At 25.8% G+C, this 25,414-nt stretch overlaps 3 protein-coding genes across 3 annotated transcripts; all 3 read left to right on the top strand.

Moving 5' to 3' along the window:
* Window positions 1-4,102: 4,102 nt before the first annotated feature.
* On the top strand, window positions 4,103-4,558 carry OCT59_015261 (uncharacterized protein; the record flags this gene model as incomplete). The annotated part of the gene is made up of 1 exon (XM_025309801.1): window positions 4,103-4,558. One exon carries the CDS (start codon window positions 4,103-4,105, stop codon window positions 4,556-4,558), a length of 456 nt encoding a protein of 151 aa, XP_025188966.1.
* A 2,779-nt stretch (window positions 4,559-7,337) lies between these two features.
* On the top strand, window positions 7,338-9,616 carry OCT59_015260 (uncharacterized protein; the record flags this gene model as incomplete). The annotated part of the gene is made up of 4 exons (XM_025308819.2): window positions 7,338-7,650; window positions 7,756-8,165; window positions 8,465-8,593; window positions 8,663-9,616. 4 exons carry the CDS (start codon window positions 7,338-7,340, stop codon window positions 9,614-9,616), a joined length of 1,806 nt encoding a protein of 601 aa, XP_025188965.2.
* A 2,356-nt stretch (window positions 9,617-11,972) lies between these two features.
* Window positions 11,973-18,060, top strand: OCT59_015259 (uncharacterized protein; the record flags this gene model as incomplete). Its single annotated transcript, XM_066139903.1, has 15 exons — window positions 11,973-12,290; window positions 12,360-12,818; window positions 12,900-13,301; window positions 13,389-13,439; window positions 13,594-13,649; window positions 13,836-14,004; window positions 14,369-14,542; window positions 14,625-14,754; window positions 14,950-15,080; window positions 15,151-15,591; window positions 15,658-16,119; window positions 16,192-16,644; window positions 16,723-17,067; window positions 17,131-17,245; window positions 17,792-18,060. 15 exons carry the CDS (start codon window positions 11,973-11,975, stop codon window positions 18,058-18,060), a joined length of 3,975 nt encoding a protein of 1,324 aa, XP_066002733.1.
* Window positions 18,061-25,414: the final 7,354 nt, after the last annotated feature.

Raw genomic sequence — 25,414 nt, 5'->3', positions numbered from 1 at the left:
CTTTTTATAGGGAATTATTAACTTTATAAGTAATAGATAGTCAATAAGATTTATTATTCGTTTAACGAGATTTTTTATCGATAAAAAAAATAATTTTGTAATAATAATAGATCGATATAATAAAATTTATTGGGGATTTTTTTTTTAATAACAATAGTTTTTTTGATTGATAATTTTATTTGAAAATTTTTTTTAACAAGGGAGATTTTTTTTGATAGAGTATTTCGTTAGAAAATTTTTTAACAGGAGAGATCTTTTTTTTTTTGATAGAGCTTCATTAAAGAAATTTTTTAGTAGAAGGGAATTTTTATTGATAAAGAATTTCTTTTGAGAAATTTTTAATAGATGAAAACATTTTTTAGTAGAAAATTTTGTTAGTGAATTTTTTTAATAGGAAGCTTTTTTTTGATAGAGAATTTCATTAAATAATTTTTCTTTAAAAGGGAGTTTTTTTACCAGAGTTTTTGTTGGTTGAAAAGTTTTTATAGATGGGTTTAATAGAAAATTTTATTGAAAATAATTTTTTAATAAGGGTATTGAGAATTTCGGCTTAAAAATTTATTGGAAAATTTATTGGAATATTTTTTTATATTATAGTTATTATTACCCCACGGTTCCTAGTTGAAATTTGTGATTTTTTTCTTGATATTCTCACGGGTGGTGTTAATTTAAAAAGATGGGTAAAAAGTCTATAAACATTAATAAAAAGTCTATCATTAATTAGTATATTAAAGGGCTTTATGGTACGGATAACGTGAAAATCATTGATACTGTATCTGTGAAATAACTATTACTTATTTAACTAATTATTAACTACTGTATAATAAACTCAACAAAAATTATAATTAGTATTACATAATACCTGATTTTTCTAAATATAAATCAGAATTTTCTTTTAGTATACAAATTTAATTATGATATTGATTTGAACTAAGTTCATTGGTCCTGGTACGTGGCAATATAATGGTGTAGTTAGCCGAAAAATTTAGCCGAAGACGCAGTAAATTTTCGGATAAACAACACCCAGCCGAAAAAAATCCATGTCGATCTTGAATAATTTCTTCATTCAACTACTACTATTTACGGCTAGATATTTTAATATAATGAAAATCCTGATTGTGCATATTACAATGTTTACCATTATTATGGTAAACATTATGTAATCTATACTAGCGTAATACAATAATTATATACTTTTCTTTGATAAATTAACAATTATTGAATGGTATTGATTGGTGTAAAATTGTTTAAGAATTTTAATATTTGCTTGTAAATAATTTTTAATTCTTTTTAAAAATTAAATGACAGTTTTTATTTTTGATTGATTTGAATTAGCTGTTTCTAAAATTATTAAAAGATTTGAATTACCTGTTAATGCATTGACGAGAATGCTATTAAATTATTGGATTGAGAAACAAAAGTAAGGCATTTGTAGTATAATTAAATTGAATAATAGTATAATTAAAATAAATTTTGTTTGAACATTTAATAAAGTATAAATGATTATAAAATTTTTATATATTTTATTATTAGTATGTAAATTTAATAAATTTTAAAAGAAATGTTAATTTTAAGTTAATAAATAAATTAATTATATATAAAATCATCACATTTTGATGTTGCCTCCTTGTCTTTTTAGTCTCCTGGAAAATTATATATTGGCGTTTCTTGCGCTCCCGGTTGGATATTTCGGTTAACTACACGAATATTCAAACATCTACTATTTTCGGCTTAATATTTTCGTCTAAAATACACTTTTTTTAATCAACGTGTATTACAGTCGCACAGCAGCGATGGGCGTTCAAAAATCAGCTGATGATCACAAAAGAGTTTCATCAAGAAATTTCTTTTTATAAACTCTGATAGAAAATATAGTACTTCGTAGTACGGATTTCACGAAAAAAAAAATAAATAAATTACTATTTTGGTATTATTTGTGACAGATACAGCACGTAGATTTAGATTTGAATATATTGTACAAAAATTTTTAATATAAATTTTTTAATGCATGTTACTATTGATAATGATAATTTTTATGATTAGTTTTATATATATATTTCAAGATTCAATAATAAAAAAAAAAATTATTTAGTTATTATTAGGTAAAAAAATGAATTCAGTTCAGTTATAATATAGTCATTTATGTTTATGAAAGAAAAATTCGATTACTAATAATTATTATTATTATAAAAAAATAAATAAAATAAAATAACTGAAATTAAAATTTCCTGTTTATCTTAATATCATTATTTTTAATATTATGAACTTTTAAATCATTAATCAAAAATTTGAAAGAGTTTAAATGTTTGAATACTGGTATTTATTTTGGAAGCACTAAAGAAATAAATTAACAAAAAAGATGGTTTTCAAAATTTTTTAACTAAATAATTTTTATAAATTTTACGCTCAAAAATATTTCGATTAAGTTCATAATATAAATTAAGATAATAATTACGTGAATATTCTTCAAATGAATTGGTTCTGCTAAAATATTTTTAATCTAAAAGTCTATTTAAGTAAACTGCTTGAGGATTTGTAATATTTGAAAGAGTTATACCATTATATAAAAATAACTAAAGTGTACATTTATTTTTATTGATGCATTTTTAATAATATTTATATTAATCATTGGCACATAAATCCCGATTTGTATTGTACGAACCGAGAGATCATACTAGTTAAATTAAAAGTTTCTTTTACTAATATATAATTGTAAATTATTATTTATCAAGGATTAAAAACACATAACAATCAATCAGATTTTTATCGATTGTTTCTTTAATATTTAATTAAAATATTTGTAATTATGTTTAAACTTTCAAATATTCCAAAATTCTTAAAAATAATTAAAAGGTCGATAAATATTTATTCTACAAATAATTGACTTTATTTATAAAGATCACATGACAAATAAAAACGTTACATAGTATATTACTAATAAAAAGTTTAGAAGATATCTTAAGTCTAAACTATTGCAGTTTCCCTTGGGAGATTGGATAAATAAGATAAGCATTTGCGACCTTTAAATATTATATAACACGTTGAAGTTTAGCTTCAAAAAGAAATAAAACAGTAATTTGAACGTTTATTGTATCTTGTGTGTATTGTATTGAGGTTGTAGTGTTAAATATAATAAGTATCATATTATTACTTCACGATAATTAAAAATTTTTGATAATAAAGAGCGTCGCTATTTCATTGTCTAGTACAAAATATTCACTACATAAAAGCAAATAATTTTAGTGAAATACGAACCAATTTTAGTTCGCTAAATTTCTTTGAATAAAGGTATCATTTCAAGAAATTGGTATTAGTCATTTCAAAAAGAAAAAAATAGGAATTCATTATTATTTCAATTCTAAAGTGTCATTGCCGAGAGAATTATAGTAACATCAAGTACGGAATCCAGTACGAGTCCAGTACAAAATCAATGCAAGTTACTTTCTAATTTAAAGAAAATTTAAATAAAGACAAGAAAATTTTATAAGATATTTGGAAAGAAAAGAAAACAAAAATCAAGAAAAAAAGGTGTGAAAAAACAACTTTTCTGCGAAATAGACTACTTAGACTATGACTAATTACTTTAACTAACTGAAATCTTTAAACTAAAGATTTAATATACGCAGTAAGAAATAGGGTAATTGATAATTAATGAGGTAATTTAATATTATAATGCGCAAGAGCCGATGATTCAGACAAAAGTATCCGGCCATGCCCTTTTTGTGATAGTCGCTTATCATCACATGAAAATCCTTCAAATAACAAATAACCAATTTTTTTTTTCATGCTCAAAAGAGAATAATTGTCTTTCATAATAAAATCTCGGCTTTAACAAAATTTATTTAAAATATTTTTGCCCGTTTATTGTGCAAATCATTTAGTTTTTTGTTAATAAAAAAAACGATGGTTTTGTTGAAGAAAAAAAATAGTAATAAAACTTTTGTTGGTTTTGTGTCAATAAAATGTTTTTGCTTGCAGAGATAACTGCTAAATTATAAATATTCCCCTCTTATAAATTCACATTTTTCAAAAAACAAAAAATTATATATTTATTTTCCTCTTTCTAATAATAATAAAAAAAGAATAATCAATTCTTCACAAAATGGAAAACCAAATGCAAAATTCCATCAGATATTCAGTCGTTTCGACCACTATTGAAATTTCTAAACATATTGAAATTGGTAAATTAATTGGTCGTAAAGGACGTAACCTAAAACCAATTGCTGAAAAGACTGGTACACATATACACGTGATTGACAATACAAATCCAGCACAGATTGAAATTAAAATAATTAAAGGTAGGGTTGGAAATAGTTCTCCTGGGAAGAGGATCGACGAAACAAAATTTCAAGTAGACAAGTTACTAAAAGATATCGAAACAAGAAATCAAAGAAAAAATATAGAAAAAGTGGAAAAAAATGTTAGAATTTCAGATAATAGTAACCATCAAAAAGCAACACCAAGAAATCATAAAGATAACGATATGAAGGAAAAAAGAAAAAAGTTTAAACGAAAAATGCCGCATACGACCAAAACACGACAAGCAAGATATTTTTAAAAATTTATGAATTTGTTAACATTTTATTTGATGATTTTTTTATTAATATAAAATATTCTTCATCTCCTCCGATAAATATTTAGTCACGAAATAAGGAAAATGTTAAAAGAAACGTTCCTGTAAACCACATGAATCACAATCAATCCAATTAAATCTTTTTTTTTTGTCTTTTAATTTTTTATTGTCAATTATCAATTATGTAGTTTTTTCATTTTATTATCTCTCAATTAAACATTTATTTTTTATCATTTATTTTTAGTCTTTATTATTTATTCATTTTTTTTTAGTTATAGAAAATATCCTTATATAACCTTTTTTTTAAAAAAAAAATAATAAATAAAAGAATTCCTAACCAAAATAGGTTAGTATTCAAAAATCAAAAATCAAATAGTCACTCCCTTCTAGTATTCATTGAGAAAAATGTTTCATCATAACGAAATTCAATTTCGTCATTAGGTAGTTAAAGCTCCTTAAAAAACTATATAATATCATATTAATTTTTTCGTTTCGTGAGTCTCAAATATTTTTTTACGTTAAAAAAAATTGTTTCATTATCTAGTAATATATCGAACTTAATACCTATATTTTAAGAGATAAAACATACGTATATCAAATGTTGGTCTGCTGGCCACATAATTGGCGAGAGAAAACTTAGTTGGGATCATGTAATTATTTGATATTAAAATATATTAAGTGGAAGCAAAATCTTTTTGAAAACTTAACACTCAAATCACTAGGATGTATGTGTTATACAGTAATTGGGTATAGCGGAGATGGTAGTAATGGCTTTGCATTATCTGATTAATTTCATCAAGTTTTTTTTTTGTGTTGACGTTCAAATCACTGCAAAATTTTTTCCTGTGAATGGCTGTGATCCCTTGCATAATCTGGCGAGGGGTATACTAATACAGTGTAACTAAATGCGAAAATTACTAAGTATGACATATATTCTTTATGATTATTCCTGCGCTGAGCTTTCTTTTTTTATATTCTAATTATTGTGGTTCCGATTCATTACCAGGTTTCTGTTCTGAAACGTTATTTTACAAGTAAGTAAAATTATTAAGTACATGAAGTTACTAGATTATTCTTTAAGCGTCTGGTACTAACATTTAGATTCCGGAAAAATTAATTTCTGAAGGCGTAGTAGCGTAGTAGCAATGATCTTCTGAAAGAATTAGCTTCTAGATGATCCTTTAACTGTTAAGTGTTACGGTAATTACTTTTTTTATTTTAAATATTTAACCCTTTAGAAATACGTCAAATAATATTCAACATTGTATTTTGTATTTTATCATAGCAATAATATTATTAAATTTCGAAATATAATTCCTTGCTATTTTAGAGATAAATTAAGACCCCGAGCTATACATAGAACTTATTAATGAGCCAAATCATGTAGATCGTTTCCATTCGTGGATAATGCCTACCAGCATTACATAGTGCCAACCCTGAAGAAATGCGAAGAGCTAATAGTAAATGTGTTGCCGATCTTCCCTGACCATAACTCGGGGTCCTGATAAATTATCACTTTTTTTTTAAAAAAAAAAAAATATTCGTAAATTGTCAATGTTGCACAAAACAGAATTCGAAGATCGTTTTATGGAATTTCAAGTAATTCATTAACGTCCCCGCGTCATTCTTTCAGAAAATGATATCCGATTTATTTGAATATCTTTAATAGTACAATAACATTAATACGTAATTGAAAATTAAACAAATACAAAATTAAATAATAACATATTTGCTTTTATTAAAGATATGAGTGTATCCTCTTCGTTACTTTATCACTTTTTTTACAAAATGGAAAAACAAATTCAAAAATTATCAATTTCGATCCCTCAAAATATTGGGATAGGTAAATTAATTGGTCGGGACCTAAAACCTATTTCCGAAAAAACTGGTACCCATATTTTAATATATTGATACAAAAACAAATCCTGCACAAATTAAAATTTATGTTAACAAGAAAAAAGAAAATCCCCATTCGAAATAGAAATAATGTTGCAAGAAATCAATTAAATAATTTAATTTGATGAAAAATATTTGTCAATATAAAATTCATTCTCCCAAACATAATGAACAGGTCAAGTATAGATTTTCACAAGTTAAAGAAAAGATAAAGCGAAACCTTTACTGACAACAGCAAATATATTAACGAAGATTTGCTAGTAGAAAAATTTTCATAACCCATTTTTAAAGAGAGACGTAATAAAGATATGATTAAAAAATTACCAATTTCCGATGATCGAATGTGTTGGTATGGAGCTAATTGCAAAAAAAAATTTTGTAGAATTAAACATCCACAATAGTATATTATAGATCATCACTAAATATTAAAATATAAGAAATTGAAATAAAAAAAATATAAAAAAGATTTTAAAAAGGAATCTAGAATTTTTTTACATAAATATAAGAAATAGAGAATTATTAAAAAATTTTTTAAAGGTATGATATTATAATATTATTTACTTTTGGGATTACTTTATATAATATTTCAATTTTTAAATCTTTTTAGTTAAGGAAAATGTAAGTTTACAATATAATAAGTTATATCTATTAAGCATTTAATTATAATTATTAATAATATTTTTTTTTTATTTTCTATTCTTAATGGAATAAATAAATTTAATATCAGATATGATAAATATAAATAAGTATAAATTACGCCAAATACATGCTTCTTGGTACTACTATGCAAATAGGTTACCGCTAGTTTGATATATTAGTTATGGAATGACTCAAAATCCAGGTACGATAAATAATATTTTGGTTTATCATGAAGAATATTTTGAAAAATATTACTGCAAATATTGTAGTAAGGAATACACTTATTATAAACAATATAAATGGTGTGTATCATGTCGAATTGATTATTTTTATTTTTACAAATTGGACTAGTGAGGATGATGATTATATTCGAGAAAAGCAATTAAATGCATCAGACAATATAATAGTTGAATGGATACCATATGATCAATTTAATGACATTGAAGAAATAGAGAGTATTGGTGCTAGAGCGGTATGGAAAAATGGTCCATTAAAATATAATGTAGATTTAAATAAATATGAAAGGAATTCAAATGAAAAAGGTACTTTACAAAGTATTTCATCATCTGATGATAAAATTTTAAATAAGGCATGGAATATGATAGGTTGATTCAAGGATATTAATTATGGAATTTCTCAAAATCCAGTTACAAAAAATTATTTTCTTGTTTTCTATGAGAAATATTTCGAAAATTATTGTAATATTTGTGGTGAAGAATATTCAAACAAACAATATGAATGGTGTAATCCATGTCAAATTAATTATTTAAAAGCTAATTTTGAAAATTGGACTAGTGGAAGTAAACAAATCGATGATTATATCCAAGAAAAGCAATTACAAATTTATAACTTGTGGGAGATGATATTTGAATGGATACCATACAATCAATTTAATAACATTAAAGAAATGGGATATGATAGTGCAACAGTAACATGGAAAGATGGCCCATTATATTATAATTTTATTGAAAGAAAATGGATGAGAAAATCAGGTAAAAAGGTTACTATAAAATATTTAAATGTTGAAAAAAATTTCATGTATGAATATTTAAACAAGGTATGAAGCTTTATTATAACTATATATATGAGATTTAAAATATCATTTAATATAAATATACTATATATATACACTTGTAATACTAGGTAAAACCAGAAGGAATTAGTTATGGAATATCTCAAAATCTGGATACAAAAGATTATATTTTGGTCATTAATGAAATATGTTGTGAAAAATGTGGCGAAAAATATACAAATGACTTATATAATTTATGTAAACAATGTTTAGTAAATAATAGAAATATAAAACTTTTTGACTTTATTAATTATTCTAAATTGAAATGGATAATATACAATCAGTTCAGTGATGTTAAAGAAATTGGCAAAGGTGGTTTTGCCACAGTATATTCAGCAACATGGGATCAAAAAAAAGTTGCTCTGAAATGTTTACATAACTCTCGGAATTTTGTTGATGAGTTTCTGAATGAGGTATGAAATTTACTAATAATTTAAATACTTATTAATAATAATTTTTACAAACAAATATTCTCTATATAGATTAATGCATATTCAGCATATTCAAACCAAGATTTTAGTAGTATTCTTAAATTGTATGGAATATCTCAGAACCCAGATACAGAAGAGTATATTATAGTTCTTGAATATGCAGAAGGTGGAAATTTTAATGATTATTTATATAGAAATTACAAAATATTTAATTGGTTAAATAAAATACAAATATTAATTGACATTATTAAAGGGCTTAAAGAAATTCATCAAAAGCAGATGGTCCATCGTGATTTCCATATAGGAAATATATTATTTAAGCATACTAAATATAACAATACATGTATTTCTGACATGGGATTATGTGGAGAAATTGGTAATATCGATGAAACGAAAATTTATGGAGTTATGCCTTACGTAGCTCCCGAAATATTAAGAGGAAATCCTTATACTCAAGCAGCAGATATATACAGTTTTGGAATGATCATGTATTTTATAGCAACTGGAAGGCAACCCTTTTCTGACTGTGCTCATGATGAACTATTAGCATTAAATATATGCAATGGAATTAGACCTGAAATAAATGAACCAAAAGCACCAAAATGTTATATTGATTTAATGAAGAAGTGTTGGGATCCAAATCCAAGTAATAGGCCAAATGCTTTTAAAATAGAAGAATTAATTTGGTCATTTCGTTATTCATACATGTTAGATGCATCAGAAGTTAAACTTAATATGAAATTTGAAAAAAAACGACGGCATTATAAGATTGAAAAGCAATTTAAAGAATCAGATGAATATAGAAAGGCAAATCCTTTATCTATTAAACATATTCAATCTGCTACACATCCTCAGGCTATTTATACATCTCGGTTACTTAATTCCTTTACAAAAGATCTTCCACAATGTGACAAAAATATGGACAGTAGTTTGCTTAAATATGATGATAATATGAATAATAATTCAATAAAAATTATTGATTTTTTTTTTATTTATTTTATTTAGCAAATTATATTTTATTTACTATTTTATATTTAAATTATATTCTTCTTGATATATAGTTTGTTCAACACCGATTATAGAGTAGTATGTAATCTTTTTTACATAATAAATTGGTATGTAATTGAGCAAATTTTTCAAATGTGTCAATGATTCATATATATATAAAAAACTGTTATAACCCAAACTCTATTATATCACAAATTAACCTTCAGTTAAGAAATTAAATAAAAAAATTGTAGTTTTCAATTTAGGTGTACCAAAATTTAACTTAAGTTCCATAATCCAGGAATGTAATCAAGACAGATATTATAACTAATACATACTTTTTTAATTGCATATCTCGTATCTTGGAAACTGAAAAAAAAGGAGACCACAAAGAAATGAAAGATGAAGTTTTAAAGGAAAACGGAGAGGAGAATTCAAAGAAGGGTAATAATAATAAGTATAAAAAAAAAGAAGACTAAATAGTCTAAATACCAAAAAATGATACACTATATAGAAATCATAGAAGGTTTAAAGAGTTTATTAGCGAAAATGATCACTAAATTAATAGTTAATTAGGGTAATAGAAACACCATAAAGATAGCCGAGGTCCAAAGGTAATTGAGAAAATGTATTATCAAACTTCCTCGAGTGAAACCTTCCCAAATCATCATGGGAAGCTTACTTTTATGCTTCTAATATTTCTTGCTAACTGCTAATAACATATTCCTTGAGGGCAACTGACCTTACCTTACGATAACGGCGTATAACCATTAGTGGGTTGGCTGGGTAACCATACCATGTGAAATATAAATTCGTTCATTACAATTTAAATCACGTGCAATAAACAATGAAGTTTCGATAGTAGAATTTTTTACAATAATTCTTTGTCTATTATTTGAATTTTTGAATTTGGGATAATTAGCTAGTTTAAGATGATTGTACAAAAATTCTTATATTAAATACAACTAATCCGATTAAAACACCAAACTGATCCCGTCCTAAAGATTGTTCCCGCTCTACTATCACAATCAATTCTCTCTGAAGTGGCTTCAAGTTAAAAAAAAAAAATTAATTATTAATTATTAATATTCATAAATTTACTAATATCATATTTGGTTTTCGATAACCGAATTTTTATTTGTTCATAAATTATAATGTTTATCATTAAGTTCAGAATGATTTAAATTCAAAATTCAGGCTAAATAAAAAATTTAACGAAAAATTTCTAATAAATAATCAGTATTACTAAATTAGTGCTCATACTGTAAATATTTTTTCATATTATTTTATTAGAATCATAAATTTGTTTATGTTAGATGTTATTAATATTAATTATATATTATTTAATATTGTTGCGTCAAAGTTTTAAAATTCCTGCGGGTTTTATTTGTCAAGACATTTCTTTTATTGTGTTTATGATTTTAGCCTTAAAATCTATGCACATGGTAACACGAATTCTCATTACTTGGGAAAAATTTAACGATGATGAAATGAAAACAGAAAAAAAAGCTCGTGCACATGATCCATGATTATTTTTATATTTTATTTATGGAAACATATATAAATATTGTCTTTTCTTTACTCCCTATTTATTTATTCCAGTATTTTTATCACATATATTATTAATAAATAATAAATACCAATATTTTGTGTCCCTTTGAAAATTGAGCCTTATAGGCGTATTTTAGAATTTAAAAATAACCGCGATGTTTTTATTTTTACTTCCAAGTTAAATGTTACACAATATCAACCAATAAAAATTTAGGCGCCACACTATAGATCACGTGCCCGAGCTTTTTTTGTTTTTGTTTTTTTTTTGATTTCGCTTTCGTAACCTGTTTTTTTTTGAATAAAACCTACAGTAATTCAGCTTTCATAATCATAATTTCTATAGGAACAAATACCTTCTCTACAAGTTTGATTGGGTTAAAAGAAAGGGTTGTATACCATTTTTTGCTTTTTTATATTTAATTTTGTTAAAGTTAACCATAGCAAAAATTGGCATTCAAAATCCATGTTTTTCTCCTTAAGTAAACTCGCAGAAAAAATAAAAACAAAAAATTTTCTCGTTAACCTATTTTTGGAAGGTTCAATAAATTAATCAACCCATTTTTAAACATGATCAGCAAAATCGATCATGTGCCAATGATTTTGTTTTTTTTTGTTGATGATCTGCTGGTAATACTGTGATGCGAAAAATTACAAATATGGTCGCACAAACGCAATTGTCGTTGTACCCTTTTTTTTCCCATATTAGTATTGTAAGAATTTTGATATAAATCTAATTTAATACAATATAAACGTAAAAATAGTACACTTTTTTTTGTCACACCCACAATTTTATTTTATTTTTTTATTTTATTGAAATTTTCCAATGGAGGAAATAGATAGTGAAAAAATATTTGATTATTTAATAGATAATTTCAAAAATTGGACCAGCGGAAATAAACAAATTGATTATTTCATTGGGGAAAAGCAATTACTTACTATGCCTGATGACATAGTTTTTGAATGGATACCATATGGTCAATTTAATGATATTAAAGAAATAGGAAATGGAGTTGCTACAGCAGTATGGGAGGATGGTCCATTATATTGTGGGATTTGGATAAGGAAGTCAAATAAAGAAGTTTTTTTAAAATGTTTATGTAATGTTTCATTGTCTGATCAATTTTTTGATTATTTAGACAAGGTATGAAATTTACTATTTGTTTGAATTTTAAAAAATTCTTTTTAATATATATGTTTTGTGATATAATAGGTTATACCAAAAGGTATTATTTATGGAATATCTCAAAATCCGGATACAAAAGATTACGTCATTGTTTTTCGTGAAGAATATTTTGAAATATATTGTAAAAAATGTGGTAAAAAATTTATCAATGAGCAAAATAAATGGTGTAAATCATGTCAAATTGAATATCTAAAAAGTAATTTTACAGACTGGACCAGTGGAGATAAACAAATTGATGCTTTTATTCAAGAAAAACAATCACAAATTGATAGTCCATGGAAAATAGTATTTGAATGGATACCTTATAACCAATTTTATGGCATTGAAGAAATAGGAAATGGTAATACTACAGCAATATGGAAGGGTGGTCCATTAAAGTTTAATGAAGATTCAAAAAAATATGAAAGAAATTTAATAAATAAAAAAGTTGCCTTAAAATATTTATACAATTTGCAATATATTCTATCAATTGATAAATTTTCAAAGGTATGAAATTTATTTATATTTATTCGTTTGAGTTTAAATCATTCTTCTTGAATGTATATATAATACATTATTTTATTATAGGTTATATCAAAAAATTTTTGTTATGGAATGTCTCAAAATCCAGATACAAAATATTATATTTTGGTTTTTCATGAAAAATACTTTGAAAAGATTTCAAAAAAATATCGTGAAAATCATGGTAAAAAATATACAAATGAACAATATAAATGGCATAGTCAACGTCGTTCAGGTAGTAATTTCATGAACAGGACCTGTGAAAGTAAACGAATTGATGCTTTCAATCAAGAAGAGCAGTTTAAAAGTGCTAAAGATATAGAAAACATTAGTACTACGGAAATATGTAAGAATGGTCCATTGAAGTGTAATGCAAGTTCAAATAAATATGAAAGAAATTTGAATGAAAAAATTGCTTCAAAATTTTATCATAACTTTCAAAATACTTTTGATGAAGTTTTAACCAAGGTATCGAGTTTTAATTTATTTTTTGGTTAAAGTATTTTTGTTTTTAATGTACTTATATATTTATATATTGTATTTGTGTTTAAATAGGCAAAATTATATGCTTTATATACAAGTGATCCTAATGAATTTTTAAATAAGGTATGAAATTTTGTTTAAAACTTTATTAGTTTAAAATATATTTTTTAAGAATATACCATATATTATATGAATGTCCTAATAATATAATTATATTTGATACATATATGTACAGTATATCTAATATTCTTTTTTATAATATATTTGGATATTATAGGTTAAATCAGAAATAAAAGATTATAGTTTTATTTTTCATAAAATATATCTTGAAAGGTATTGTGAAAAATGTGATGAAAAATACACGACAAATAAATGGTGTAAACCGTGTCAAATAAATTATTTGAAAAGAAATTTTACAAATTGGACCAGTGAAAATAAGCAAATTGATGATTTTATTCAAAAAGAGCAATTGCAAATTGAAAAACCATGGAATATAATATTTGAATGGATACCATACAGTCAGTTTATTAGTATTGAAAAAATAGAAAATATTGGTGCCATATCAATATGGAAGGATGGTCCATTAATTTATAATGCAAAATCAAATAAATATGAAAGAAATTTTAATAAAAAAGTTGCTTTAAAATATTTATATGACTCACAAAATATTCCACAATTTCTAAATAAGGTATAAATTCAGTTTTTTGTAAATTTGAAGTTTAAGCATTATTTTCTAATGTATAGTATGTATTTTAATCATATTATTATTATAGGTTAGCATTAGTTATGGAATATCTCAAAATCCAGATACAATGAATTACATCATTGTTTTTCATGAAAAATATTTTGAAGAAAATTCTAAGTATTGTGAAAAATGTGGTAAAAAATATATAAGATATAAATGGTGTAAAACATGCCAAATTAATTATTTAAAGAGTGATTTTACAAATTGGACCAGTGAAAATAATCTAATTGATGATTTTATTCAAAAAAAGCAATTACAAATTGAAGGCCCACGGGATATAATATTTGAATGGATACCATATGATCAGTTTAATGAGATTAATGAAATGGGGAATATTGGTGCTATAGCAATATGGAAGGATGGTCCATTAATTTATAATGTTAATTTAAATAAATATATAAGAAATTTTAATAAAAAAGTTTCTTTAAAGTATTTATATAACTCACAAAATATTTCACTATCTAATGAACTCCTAAATAAGGTATGAAATTCAGTTTTTTTTCTGTAAATTAGAAGTTTAAACATTCTTTTTTAATATTGGTATATATTGTAATCATATTTAGGTTGAATCAAAAGACATTAGTTATGGAATATCTCAAAATCCGGATACAAAGAATTATATCTTTGTTTTTCATGAAAAATATTTTGAAAAATATTGTAAAAACTGTAATAAAAGATATGCAAATAAACAATGTAAATGGTGTAAATCATGTCAAATTGATTTTTTGAAAAATAATTTTACAAATTGGACCAGTGGAAATAGACAAATTGATGATTTTATTCAAAAGGAGCAATTGCAAATTGAAAGCTCATGGGATATAATATTTGAATGGATACCATACAATCAGTTTACTGGCATTGAAAAAATAGAAAATATTGATACTATAGCAATGTGGAAGGATGGCCCATTATACTATAATTCACATTCAAATAAATATGAAAGAATTTTGGTAAATAAAAATGTTACTTTAAAATATTTACATAAGATACCAGATATTCTTAATAAAGATTTAGACAAGGTATGAAATTTATTTATAATCTCGAATTTAAAGTATTTTTATTAATATAATATATGTTATATGATTATAGATTAAATCAAAAGACATCATTTGTTATGGAATGTCACAAAATCCAGATACAAAAGATTATATTTTGGTTTCTCATAAAGAATATTTTGAAAAATATTGTTTAAAATGTGATGAAAAGTATACAGATAAAATATATAAGTGGTGTGAATCATGTCAGTTTGATTTTTTGAAAAGTAATTTTACAAACTGGAATGACAGATTTAAGCAAATTAAATTTATTATTCAAGAAAAGCAATTTGAATGGATACCATATAATCAATTTAGTAATATTGAAAAAGTAGGTAATACTGGTGCTACAGCAATATGTTTATTAAAATATAATATGGCATATAATAAATCAAAAACATGTAATTCACTCGTGAAATGGAAAAGATCAAATGGAAGAGTTGCATTAAGATATTTGTATAATTTACAATATATTTCTGATGAATTTTTAAGTAAGGTATGAAGTTACTTTATAAATTTAAACTATATTGAATACAAATAAATATATTTTATAATAATATAGGTTAAATCAGAAGACATGTGTTATGGAATAACTAAAAATCCAGCTGTAATGAATTATATTTTAATTTTTCATGAAGAATATTTTGAAAAATATTGTTGCAAATGCTGTAACATAGAATACACCTATTATAAACAATATATATGGTGTAAATCATGTCAAATTAATTATCTAAAGAATAATTTTACAAATTGGACCAGTGGAAATAAGCAAATTGATGATTTTATTCAAAAGGAGCAATTACAAATTGAAAAACCATGGAATATATTTGAATGGATACCATATGATCAGCTCAATGATATTAAAGAAATAGGATATGGTAGATCCACAGCAATATGGGAGAATGGCCCATCATATTATAATTTTAGTGAAAGAAAATTGATAAGAAAATCGAATAAAAATGTTGTTATAAAATATCTTTGTAACTCACAAAATATTTTATCATTTGATGATTATTTTAATAAGGTATGACGAAAGTTTTTTATGAATCTGAATTTTAAAGATCCTTTTTTGATGTGTATTTAATTAATATTGCAGGTTAAATCAAAAGATATTTGTTACGGAATTTCTCAAAATCTAAATACAAAAGATTTTGTTCTTGTTTTTCATGAATATATTGAAAAGTATTGTGAAGCATGTTATAAAGAATATACCAATAAAAAATATAAATGGTGTAATCTATGTCAAATTGCTTATATAGAAAATAATTTTACAATTTGGACCAGTGGAGATAGTCAAATTGATCGTTTAATTCAAGAAAAGCGATTACAAATTAGTAGCCCACAGGATATAATATTTGAATGGATACCATATAATCAGTTTAGTAATATTAAAGAAATAGGAAATATTGATACTATAGCAATATGGAAGGATGGCCCATTATACTATAATTCACATTCAAATAAATATGAAAGAAATTTGGTAAATAAAAATGTTACTTTAAAATATTTAGAAGGCAAGCTAAATAACATTGATGAATTATTAAACAAGGTATACATAGTTTTTTTTGCATTTGTGGTTTAAAGTATCTTAATATTTTATAATTATATAATTTTTATGACAAAATAGGTCGAATCAGAAGATAATAGTTACGGAATATCTCAAAATCCAGATACAAAAGATTATATACTGGTTGTTAATGAAATGTACTGCGAAAAATGTGGTGAAAAATATGCAAATGACTTGTACAAATTGTGTAAACCATGTCTATCAAATGATAAAAATGCAAAAATTTTTAATTTTATTGATAATTCTAAATTGAAATGGATTTTATACAGTCAGTTCAAGAATGTTGAAAAAATTGGCAAAGGTGGATTTGCCACAGTATATTCAGCAATGTGGAATAATAAGAAAGTTGCTTTAAAGTGTTTACATATTAATTCACATAATCTTATTGATGAGTTTCTAAATGAGGTATGAAATTTATAATTTAAATATTTTTTGAAAATAAATTTTACAAATAAATTTCTTTTATAGGTTAGTGCATATTCAGCATATTCAAACCAAGATTTTAGTAGCAATATTCTTAAATTATATGGAATATCTCAGAAAGATACAGAAAATTATGTTATAGTTCTTGAATATGCAGAAGGTGGAAATTTTAATGATTATTTATACAGAAATTACAAAAAATTTAATTGGTTAAATAGACTTCAAATATTAATTGATATTATTAGAGGTCTTAAAGAAATTCATCAAAAGCGGATGGTTCATCGTGATTTTCATATAGGAAATATATTATTCAAATATATTAAATATAATGATACATATATATCTGATATGGGACTATGTGGAGAGGTTGGTAATATTGATGAAACAAAAATTTATGGAGTTATGCCTTATGTAGCTCCTGAGGTGTTAAAAGGTAAAAATTATACTCAAGCAGCAGATATATATAGCTTTGCAATGATTATGTATTTTATAGCAACTGGAAGACAACCTTTTGCTGATCATGCTCATGATAATCTTTTAGCATTAAATATATGTAATGGAATTAGACCTGAAATAGATAAGTCAAAAGCACCAAAATGCTACATTGACTTAATGAAAAGTTGTTGGAATTCAAATCCAAAGAATAGACCAGATGCTACTAAAATAGAAGAATTAATTTGCTTATTTCGTTACTCATATATGCTAGATGCATCAGAATTTAAACTTAACATGAAAGTTAAAAAAGAACAACAACACTATGAAATTGAAAAGCAATTTAAAGAAGCAGATGAATATAGAAAAGCAAACCCCTTATTAATTAAAACTACACATCCACAAGCTATTTATACATCTCGATTGCTTAATCCTTTTACAGGAGATCTTCCAGAAGATGATAAAGGTGTAGGTGATGATAGTTTGGTAAAATGTGATGATAATATGTATAATAATTCAGTAGAAATTACTGATTTTAGTTAAATTTTGGTCTATTTTTTTTTTCATTTATCAAATTATTTAAATTTTAAATTATCTTACATTAGTTTATTGCTTAAATGGTATTTATTTCCTATATTATATTTGAAATTATAACATTTGTATACTTCATGATAAATAGTTTGTTCAACACCGATTATAGAGTAATATGTAATTTTTTTACATAATAAATTGGTTTGTAATTGAACAAAATTTCAAAATATATATAATACAACTGAAGATATCATACTTTATATGTATAAAAATAATATTATAAGCTCTGTTTCAATTATATCACAAGTTAAACTTGAAAAATTTTTTACAAAACAAATTTGAATATTATATGCCACTTTTAAAGATATACCCTGTTTTAAGTGTAAATTATGCAAAATTGTATATTTATAGATTTTTACGGAGTATAAATTTCCAGGTATAATACATATTTGACACTATATATTAATATTCACCTCATATAATCTCCTGATATAGTTTGGAAATGATAGTAATTAGGGATTAAATGATTTTCAAAACTTATACCCAAAAATAAAGTTTAAATTTAATGAAATGAGCAGGAGTGACAAAACTATTAACTTTCTATTTAGCCATGTGAAACATCAGATATACAGTTGCTTATTTGTTTTTTTCTAGTGTGAAAAAATATATAGTTATAGAAAACACCATAAAAATGACATATGTAAAATGCAAAATTTGGCCTTTTCTAATAAAATAAGACACCAAGAAGCATGTTGGAAAGCAATGAAAGATGGGTACTGACACTATGCAGTCAAGGCATTAATTGACATCTTTCAGTATAAATAAAATTAGGAAAAGCTTAGCCAATAAGCTTGGAAAAAAATATGGTAAGCATAATAAAAACAAAGAGTAAAAAACTTGTTAGGTACTATAGGATGCCTAATTTATCTTTCCAATATAAGGGAAAAGATAGATTAGTATCTGGTGGACAAAATTTTAAATGATTTTGAGATTGTTAAAAAGCCAAAAACTGAACTCATATTAGGTTTACCATGGCTATGGCTACGTGAAGCAAAAATTGACATACAAAAAGATGGGATAGAAATCTATGGTGACTTTGTACCATTTTGCAAGTATCCATTTAAACCCAAGACTTTATCTGATTTTGAGACAGAGACATCCGAAAAATCCAATTCAGATTATGTGCCATCAAAAAAGAAGATTTACAAGCCCGAAGGTGTAGTAATCTGGTAATAAGATCTAGAAGGAACTCAGAATCGGTAAGATGAATACCAGTGGTGTAGGTAGACCACCTGTGTAGTGCATGGTGATATTTAGCAATGTGTAACAGTGTGTAAAATAAGGGTGTGAAACACATACATTTAATGAATAGCATTTTGGCCCACTCCAAATCACGTGTTTGGCCCATCATGTTTAAAGCTCTACATGAGCCAGCTTGAGCTGAACCAAGGGCTAGCTCAGCTTGGCTCAGCTTGGCTTGTTCCAAAAGCTCACAAGCTAGTTCATTTTCAAAATCATATAAAATTTATTATAACTAAAATTTCAATATGTGACAACTTCGCCAATATTGCTCTAAATTTACTGATATTACTACCATTAAATTCTTCTCATCAAGAGGAATCGAACGGTAGTAAATTCATTAAATTTGGAGCAATATTGGCGAAGTTATCACATTTTGAAACTTTAGTTTTAATTTTCAATAAATCGAGCTAAGCCAGTACCAAGCCAAGCTATAACTGCAGCTTGGTTTAGCTCGGCTTGGCTCAGCTTAAAAGTTCATGAGCTGGCTTGGCTTATGTAGAATACTAGTTATGTTATTTATCACTTATGTAAACTATCACATAGGAAACCATACATTACACAATCTACACATCTCCTTGACCCTACATCACTCATCTTCATAGCACTCAGAAGGAATCTGATCTGAGCAGTCTGATCAAACAAATCCAGAGTAGGTCAAATGCGCTTTGCATAATCATCAGGTCAGATCAGATATTTTTTGCCCAGAAATAATTTGCGCAATGACATAATGGCTGATCACACAGCAGATATACTAGGCTTTGGTATTTTTTTTGCAAATAAAATTCTTTTTTACTCTTATCCACACATACATTGGTTGCATCAATGAAATTTCACAAAAAGTACTATATAAGCCAAAAACATGTCTATTACTTTACTATGTTTTGTCAAAGGAAATAATACTGTGAACACCTTCTTTGTCAATAATGATGGGAATAGTCTTGTTGTAAGGGTGAAAAGTCACCAGAGTTTGATAATTTTCTGCAGACAAGCTCAAACTATGGAAAGTGGAAATCTCTGGCAATCACAACAATCTCTCACTCTAGGATTAAGACGAACTTCTTGCAATAAATAATATAGGAGACTACTGGCCGCCAAGAACCCGCCTAAGAAGAGTATTCATGTTCCAGTCAAACCGCCTGTGACATCCTTTATTTCAAATCGTGAACAGGAATTACTTGGCCATATCATCTCATTGGAGACATTACTCAAAAGTCTGTTGTTACCCCTAGTCACATGTAGAGTTACAACTTACTACACCAGAAGATCATGTGGAAAATTAGAATCTACTGTACCCAACTGTGCCAAGCCAACCTAGCCGCAGCCTACTTAGCCTATTATTTCTATTATATTTATTATATTAATTATATTTAATATAATCGATATAATTATTTTATTTATTATATTTAATTTATTTATTATATTTATTATATTTATTATATTAGTTATATTTATTATATTAATTATATTTCTTATATATATCTATTATATTTATTATATCTTTATATGTAGTAACTTTTATATAAATAACGTTGGTATTTTCCTTCATTATAATTTAAGTTCTTAGTTCCTTTAGTTCTTATTCTTGTAATTATAAAGTTCTATAATAAAGTATAACCTTTTACACTATAAACGAACTTCCTATTTTAAGCGTGTCCTGTTTAGTGTTCCAATCCGAGGATATCCGTCACCATTTTATCCGATCCGATTAGAATCCGCCATTCGTTTATCCGATCCGATTAGAAATCCGTCATCCAGAATATCCGCATAAGTATCATCCGGATCATCCGGATTATCCTTAATTAGTAATCCATGTACCAATCGGACCACCCCTTAAATCTGCATTTCCAATATAGGGATATCCACCAATTTTTAATCGAATAGATTGAAATTTTTAATGAAAAAACTTTGACATTTGCTTTATTTTATTAAAGTATCAAAAATAGCTCTTAAAAAAGTCAAACTTTCACCAATAAACTTTAAATTTCTTCAATTCGTAATTTGTGTAACCATCGACACAAAACCGAAAAATTTTTTCACTTAATAATTTGAAAATAAATGCTTTAAATATGTTCAGAACTTATATTTTAAGATAAAATTACCATTTTTAAATTCCTAAAGATTGATTTATAAAAGTTTCATATAAGCATTAAAAATGGGAAAATGGATTATTGTTAGTTAACCTTAAAGTAGGAAATATTTTTACATTTATTATATCATTTTTTTTTTAATATTCTATTAATATACGTCCAAAGTATATATGTGTGAATTTTGAGACTTCTTGCTAGTACTTTTATTAGAAAAAAAAATGATAAATAATTTTTACTAAAATTTCGCTAATTGATGATATTTAAAAGCAATTCGCAAAATTTTGAGTTTTGAAATACTTAAATTTATATTTTTACAAAATAGATTTAATCTCTAAGTTTTTTTTAAAAAAAAATTTAATTGGTTTGGCTAAAAATTGACCGACTTTACTTTTTTTGGAAGTGGAGATTTGATTTTGCCGATCACTAGGTCCGATTCATTCGTGGATCGGCAATTAAGGATTATCCGGATTATCCATTAATACCATTAAAATTTGTATAAGATATAATTACAGCCGGCATTAACTGATCGGCACTGGAATTTCCTTTTTTGGATCTTTGTACAACAAGAATTCCCAATTTTCACAGAAATCAAAATTTCCTTTTTTGGAAATTTGTGTAACATCACGTGATTTGGCGGATCCGAATCATTATAAATTAGATTTGTCGGATATCCGTCGGATGAATCCGTTATTATCCGTCATCCGAGAAATCCGATCCATTATTATCCGTCATCCGTGTGATCTGATCCGTTAACTTATCCGTTATCCGTATAACCACCAATATCCGGATATCCGTCAAAAAATCTGGATAGCGGCTAATCAGATTGGAACACTAGTCCTGTTTGATTGGATTTCAGTCATAGTTAAATGTACTTAATCTCCCTGACTGCAAATCATAGTTAATCTATTCAATATACCGAATCGGTTAACACCGTCTATAGTATGTATAAACTAGTGAAAGAAGTTGACTGGGAAAATTTTTTCTAACTAAACATCTATTGCGATATATACAAAAGCTTCAATGTCATCATTAGCCCAAAATGGCATGGAAGTCATCTAAGTGGTCAGTGAATGTTGAAACTGTGACTCTTATGAAAAGTACAGTTTGCCAGTGCTTGAAATGATAGAGCAGTACTAAAACCTCATGAATAATACTGATAGATATTTGATATATAGCAATCAAGATCTCTGTGAAATATTCATGTCAAAAAACAACCTTAAATTTACTGCACTCATTGAGATGCTATCAAAACCATTCAATTTCTAAACCTTTCTGAAAGTATGTGAACTCTACGATCTTAGCGTTGTGTATAAAAATGAGAATTTGCATGCTAAGGTAGAAAAAGTTCTTGGTATATTGCATGGTTATTGGAGGAGGCGCAGAAGTTGAACTTAGTTAACTCTTGATGTACACAGAGAGGAAAATAAAAAGGGTAAGGTCAACAGAGGTTTGGGATAGCAAATAATTAATCTGCAGTCATAGAATAGAAATTTCTCATGTACCACTGGTTAAGACCCAATATGTATTTATTTTTCACATTTATTGATAAAAATTTTCTGAAAAGTTCTAGCATAAATTAATGTTTTATGCAGATTAAATGATTTTCCCTTGATGATTTTCTTACAAACGGGATAGCGTTATTGATAAATTAAGGATAATAACGTAATTTTCCTCAAAAAGAATATTTCCAAATCAATTCTAGGGATTATATAAAAAGGAGCTGGCCCAGTTAATAAATCCTTTTAGCTGTTTTACAAAAATAAAAGTAAACTAATAAAACTAAACTTACCAATATTTACATCGTTAATATTCCTAACAAATGATCTATATTTTTTCGCAAAATATAATAAAGTAATAATAAGTTGTTTTATTGTTCGGCTAACTTCTTGAAACGTGACATCACGATGATAATTGATTTTCCCAGATGCTCAAAGCAGATTTAATACCTTTTTTATTATATATCGGCACCTCACATACCTTAACAAACATATGGAGCAAAAAATCAAATAAATTTTCTGGCAATCAAAATATAAGTACCATGTTTGGCATAATATGATACAAAAGCCATTAGGCAACACATACAGTATTTTGTATTTCAGAATCCAAGCTATATATTGCAAGGTCAAGTCCTGATTATTTCAAAATTGTGTAGTTCACTTCCATTTGTGAATAATGCCGATCAGCATTACATAGTGCCAGTCCTGAAGAAATGCATAGAGCTAATAGTAAATGTGTGCCGACCTCCCTGACCTATATATATATAACTCAGGGTTGGTATTTCTATTCTTCGGTACTAGACTATGTGGGCAGGAGTGAAACAAGTGAGGCGAAAATATTGGCAGGATAGATTATTAGAGTGTGGAGCTGTAGTTACTATGGTGCAACTATACTTGACAATCACGTGATGATGTTTCAATTTTCTGGCGCAAGTTTCATATCACGTGATCAGACATTGTCCAATAAAAAACAAGAATTTTTATATGTTACACTGTTTCGTACATAATATTTTATGTCAAAACGAAAATTTTATTCATTGAAACTCTTCATATTTGATTGTAATATATAACGACCTTTTTTTCTAGGTATCTTACTAACTTGTTGTTGTTATTTTGTTTTATGTGGCATCAGTAAAGTCAGATTGAAATTTTCTTATTAACATGTGATGATTTTCTCATGAATCAGAAGGTTTTCTCATTGTTAAAGGAATTTTCTCATGATCAAATGAATGTGATAATTCGGGCCAGCATTGAAATATCATAATTTCGGCCTGAATTATAAAAATTTTTGACCAATAAGATAGGGCACATGTGATTCAATTTGTTTCAAATTTAAGCCGATCATATAAAAATTGGTTAGTTTTAAACATCTATAACTTTTTATACAGATCTTTTTTCAAAAATCTGACTGGTAATTTGATAGTACTTGTCTTGAAGAATAAAACTACCAGTTTATTTTCTTTAAAATTTATTTTTTAAAATTTTATAAGATTTTTTAGTACTACAATTTTATTGTTAAATATAGTTTACTTGCACCATAGTAGCAATAGAAACAAATTGGTTAATAGAAATATTTCATATATTTTGAAAATAATAAAGTCAAAAATAATAAAGTTTCGCACATCTATTTTTTTATGATGTAAAAAAATTAAGTCATATCATGTAACGTATTGGGTGAATCCAATATATAATAAATACAATATTCACGATGACTCAAATTTTATAATTATTTCTTATCAAAATAATTGATACATCAGTAAGATCAGTAAGATCAGTATAAAAGATCAGTATAAAGAACTTCACTTACAAAACACGTCCTTATAATAAAAGTTTAATCAGATTTAAGACATGTCATACTTAATACAAGTTAACCTTAAACTATATATAAACCTCATTTTTTCTTTTTAAAGTCTTATGACTCTTATCTATTACTTTTTTTCCTCAACTCATAAAATAAAAAAAAATGTCTTCTATCTTTACTAATATTGACAAGCTTACTTTACTAGTGAAGAAAAAACTGAGCTACACATTTTTTTTATTGACAAAGACACAACAAAAGTGGAAGAAGTTCTTTCATCAATCACAAAGGATGAGGAGAAAGTTGAATTCTTGAGAGAGTACAAAAGAGAGTACAAACTAAGAGGTAAGCCTTTGTGCCGTAGTAATTGGTCATGACATGTCAGTTTCTTGTCCATTAACTAACATTGCCTTTTTTGGTCTTAATCCAATTTAGATAAACATCAAGGTAAGCCTTTGCATCGTAATGATTAGTCAACAAAAATGTGAAGTGCATTATTAAATATTTCTCACATATTTATTTCCTATTATGCAGTACAAAGTAACATTTGTAAAGATAGAAAACTTGAAAAATTCTGGAAAGACTTAAAAAACGCAAGTATTGTTGATAATTTTCTCTATCTACCTGATAGTAAAGAACCCTATCTGTTTATCCGTGAATGCTATGATGATTTGAAAAGCGTT

This window comes from Rhizophagus irregularis, chromosome 23, assembly GCF_026210795.1.
Source record: "Rhizophagus irregularis chromosome 23, complete sequence".
Classification (NCBI taxonomy): domain Eukaryota; kingdom Fungi; phylum Glomeromycota; class Glomeromycetes; order Glomerales; family Glomeraceae; genus Rhizophagus; species Rhizophagus irregularis.
The sequence above is the reverse complement of the archived record's forward strand: the minus strand, read 5'-3'. Positions and strand labels throughout refer to the sequence as shown.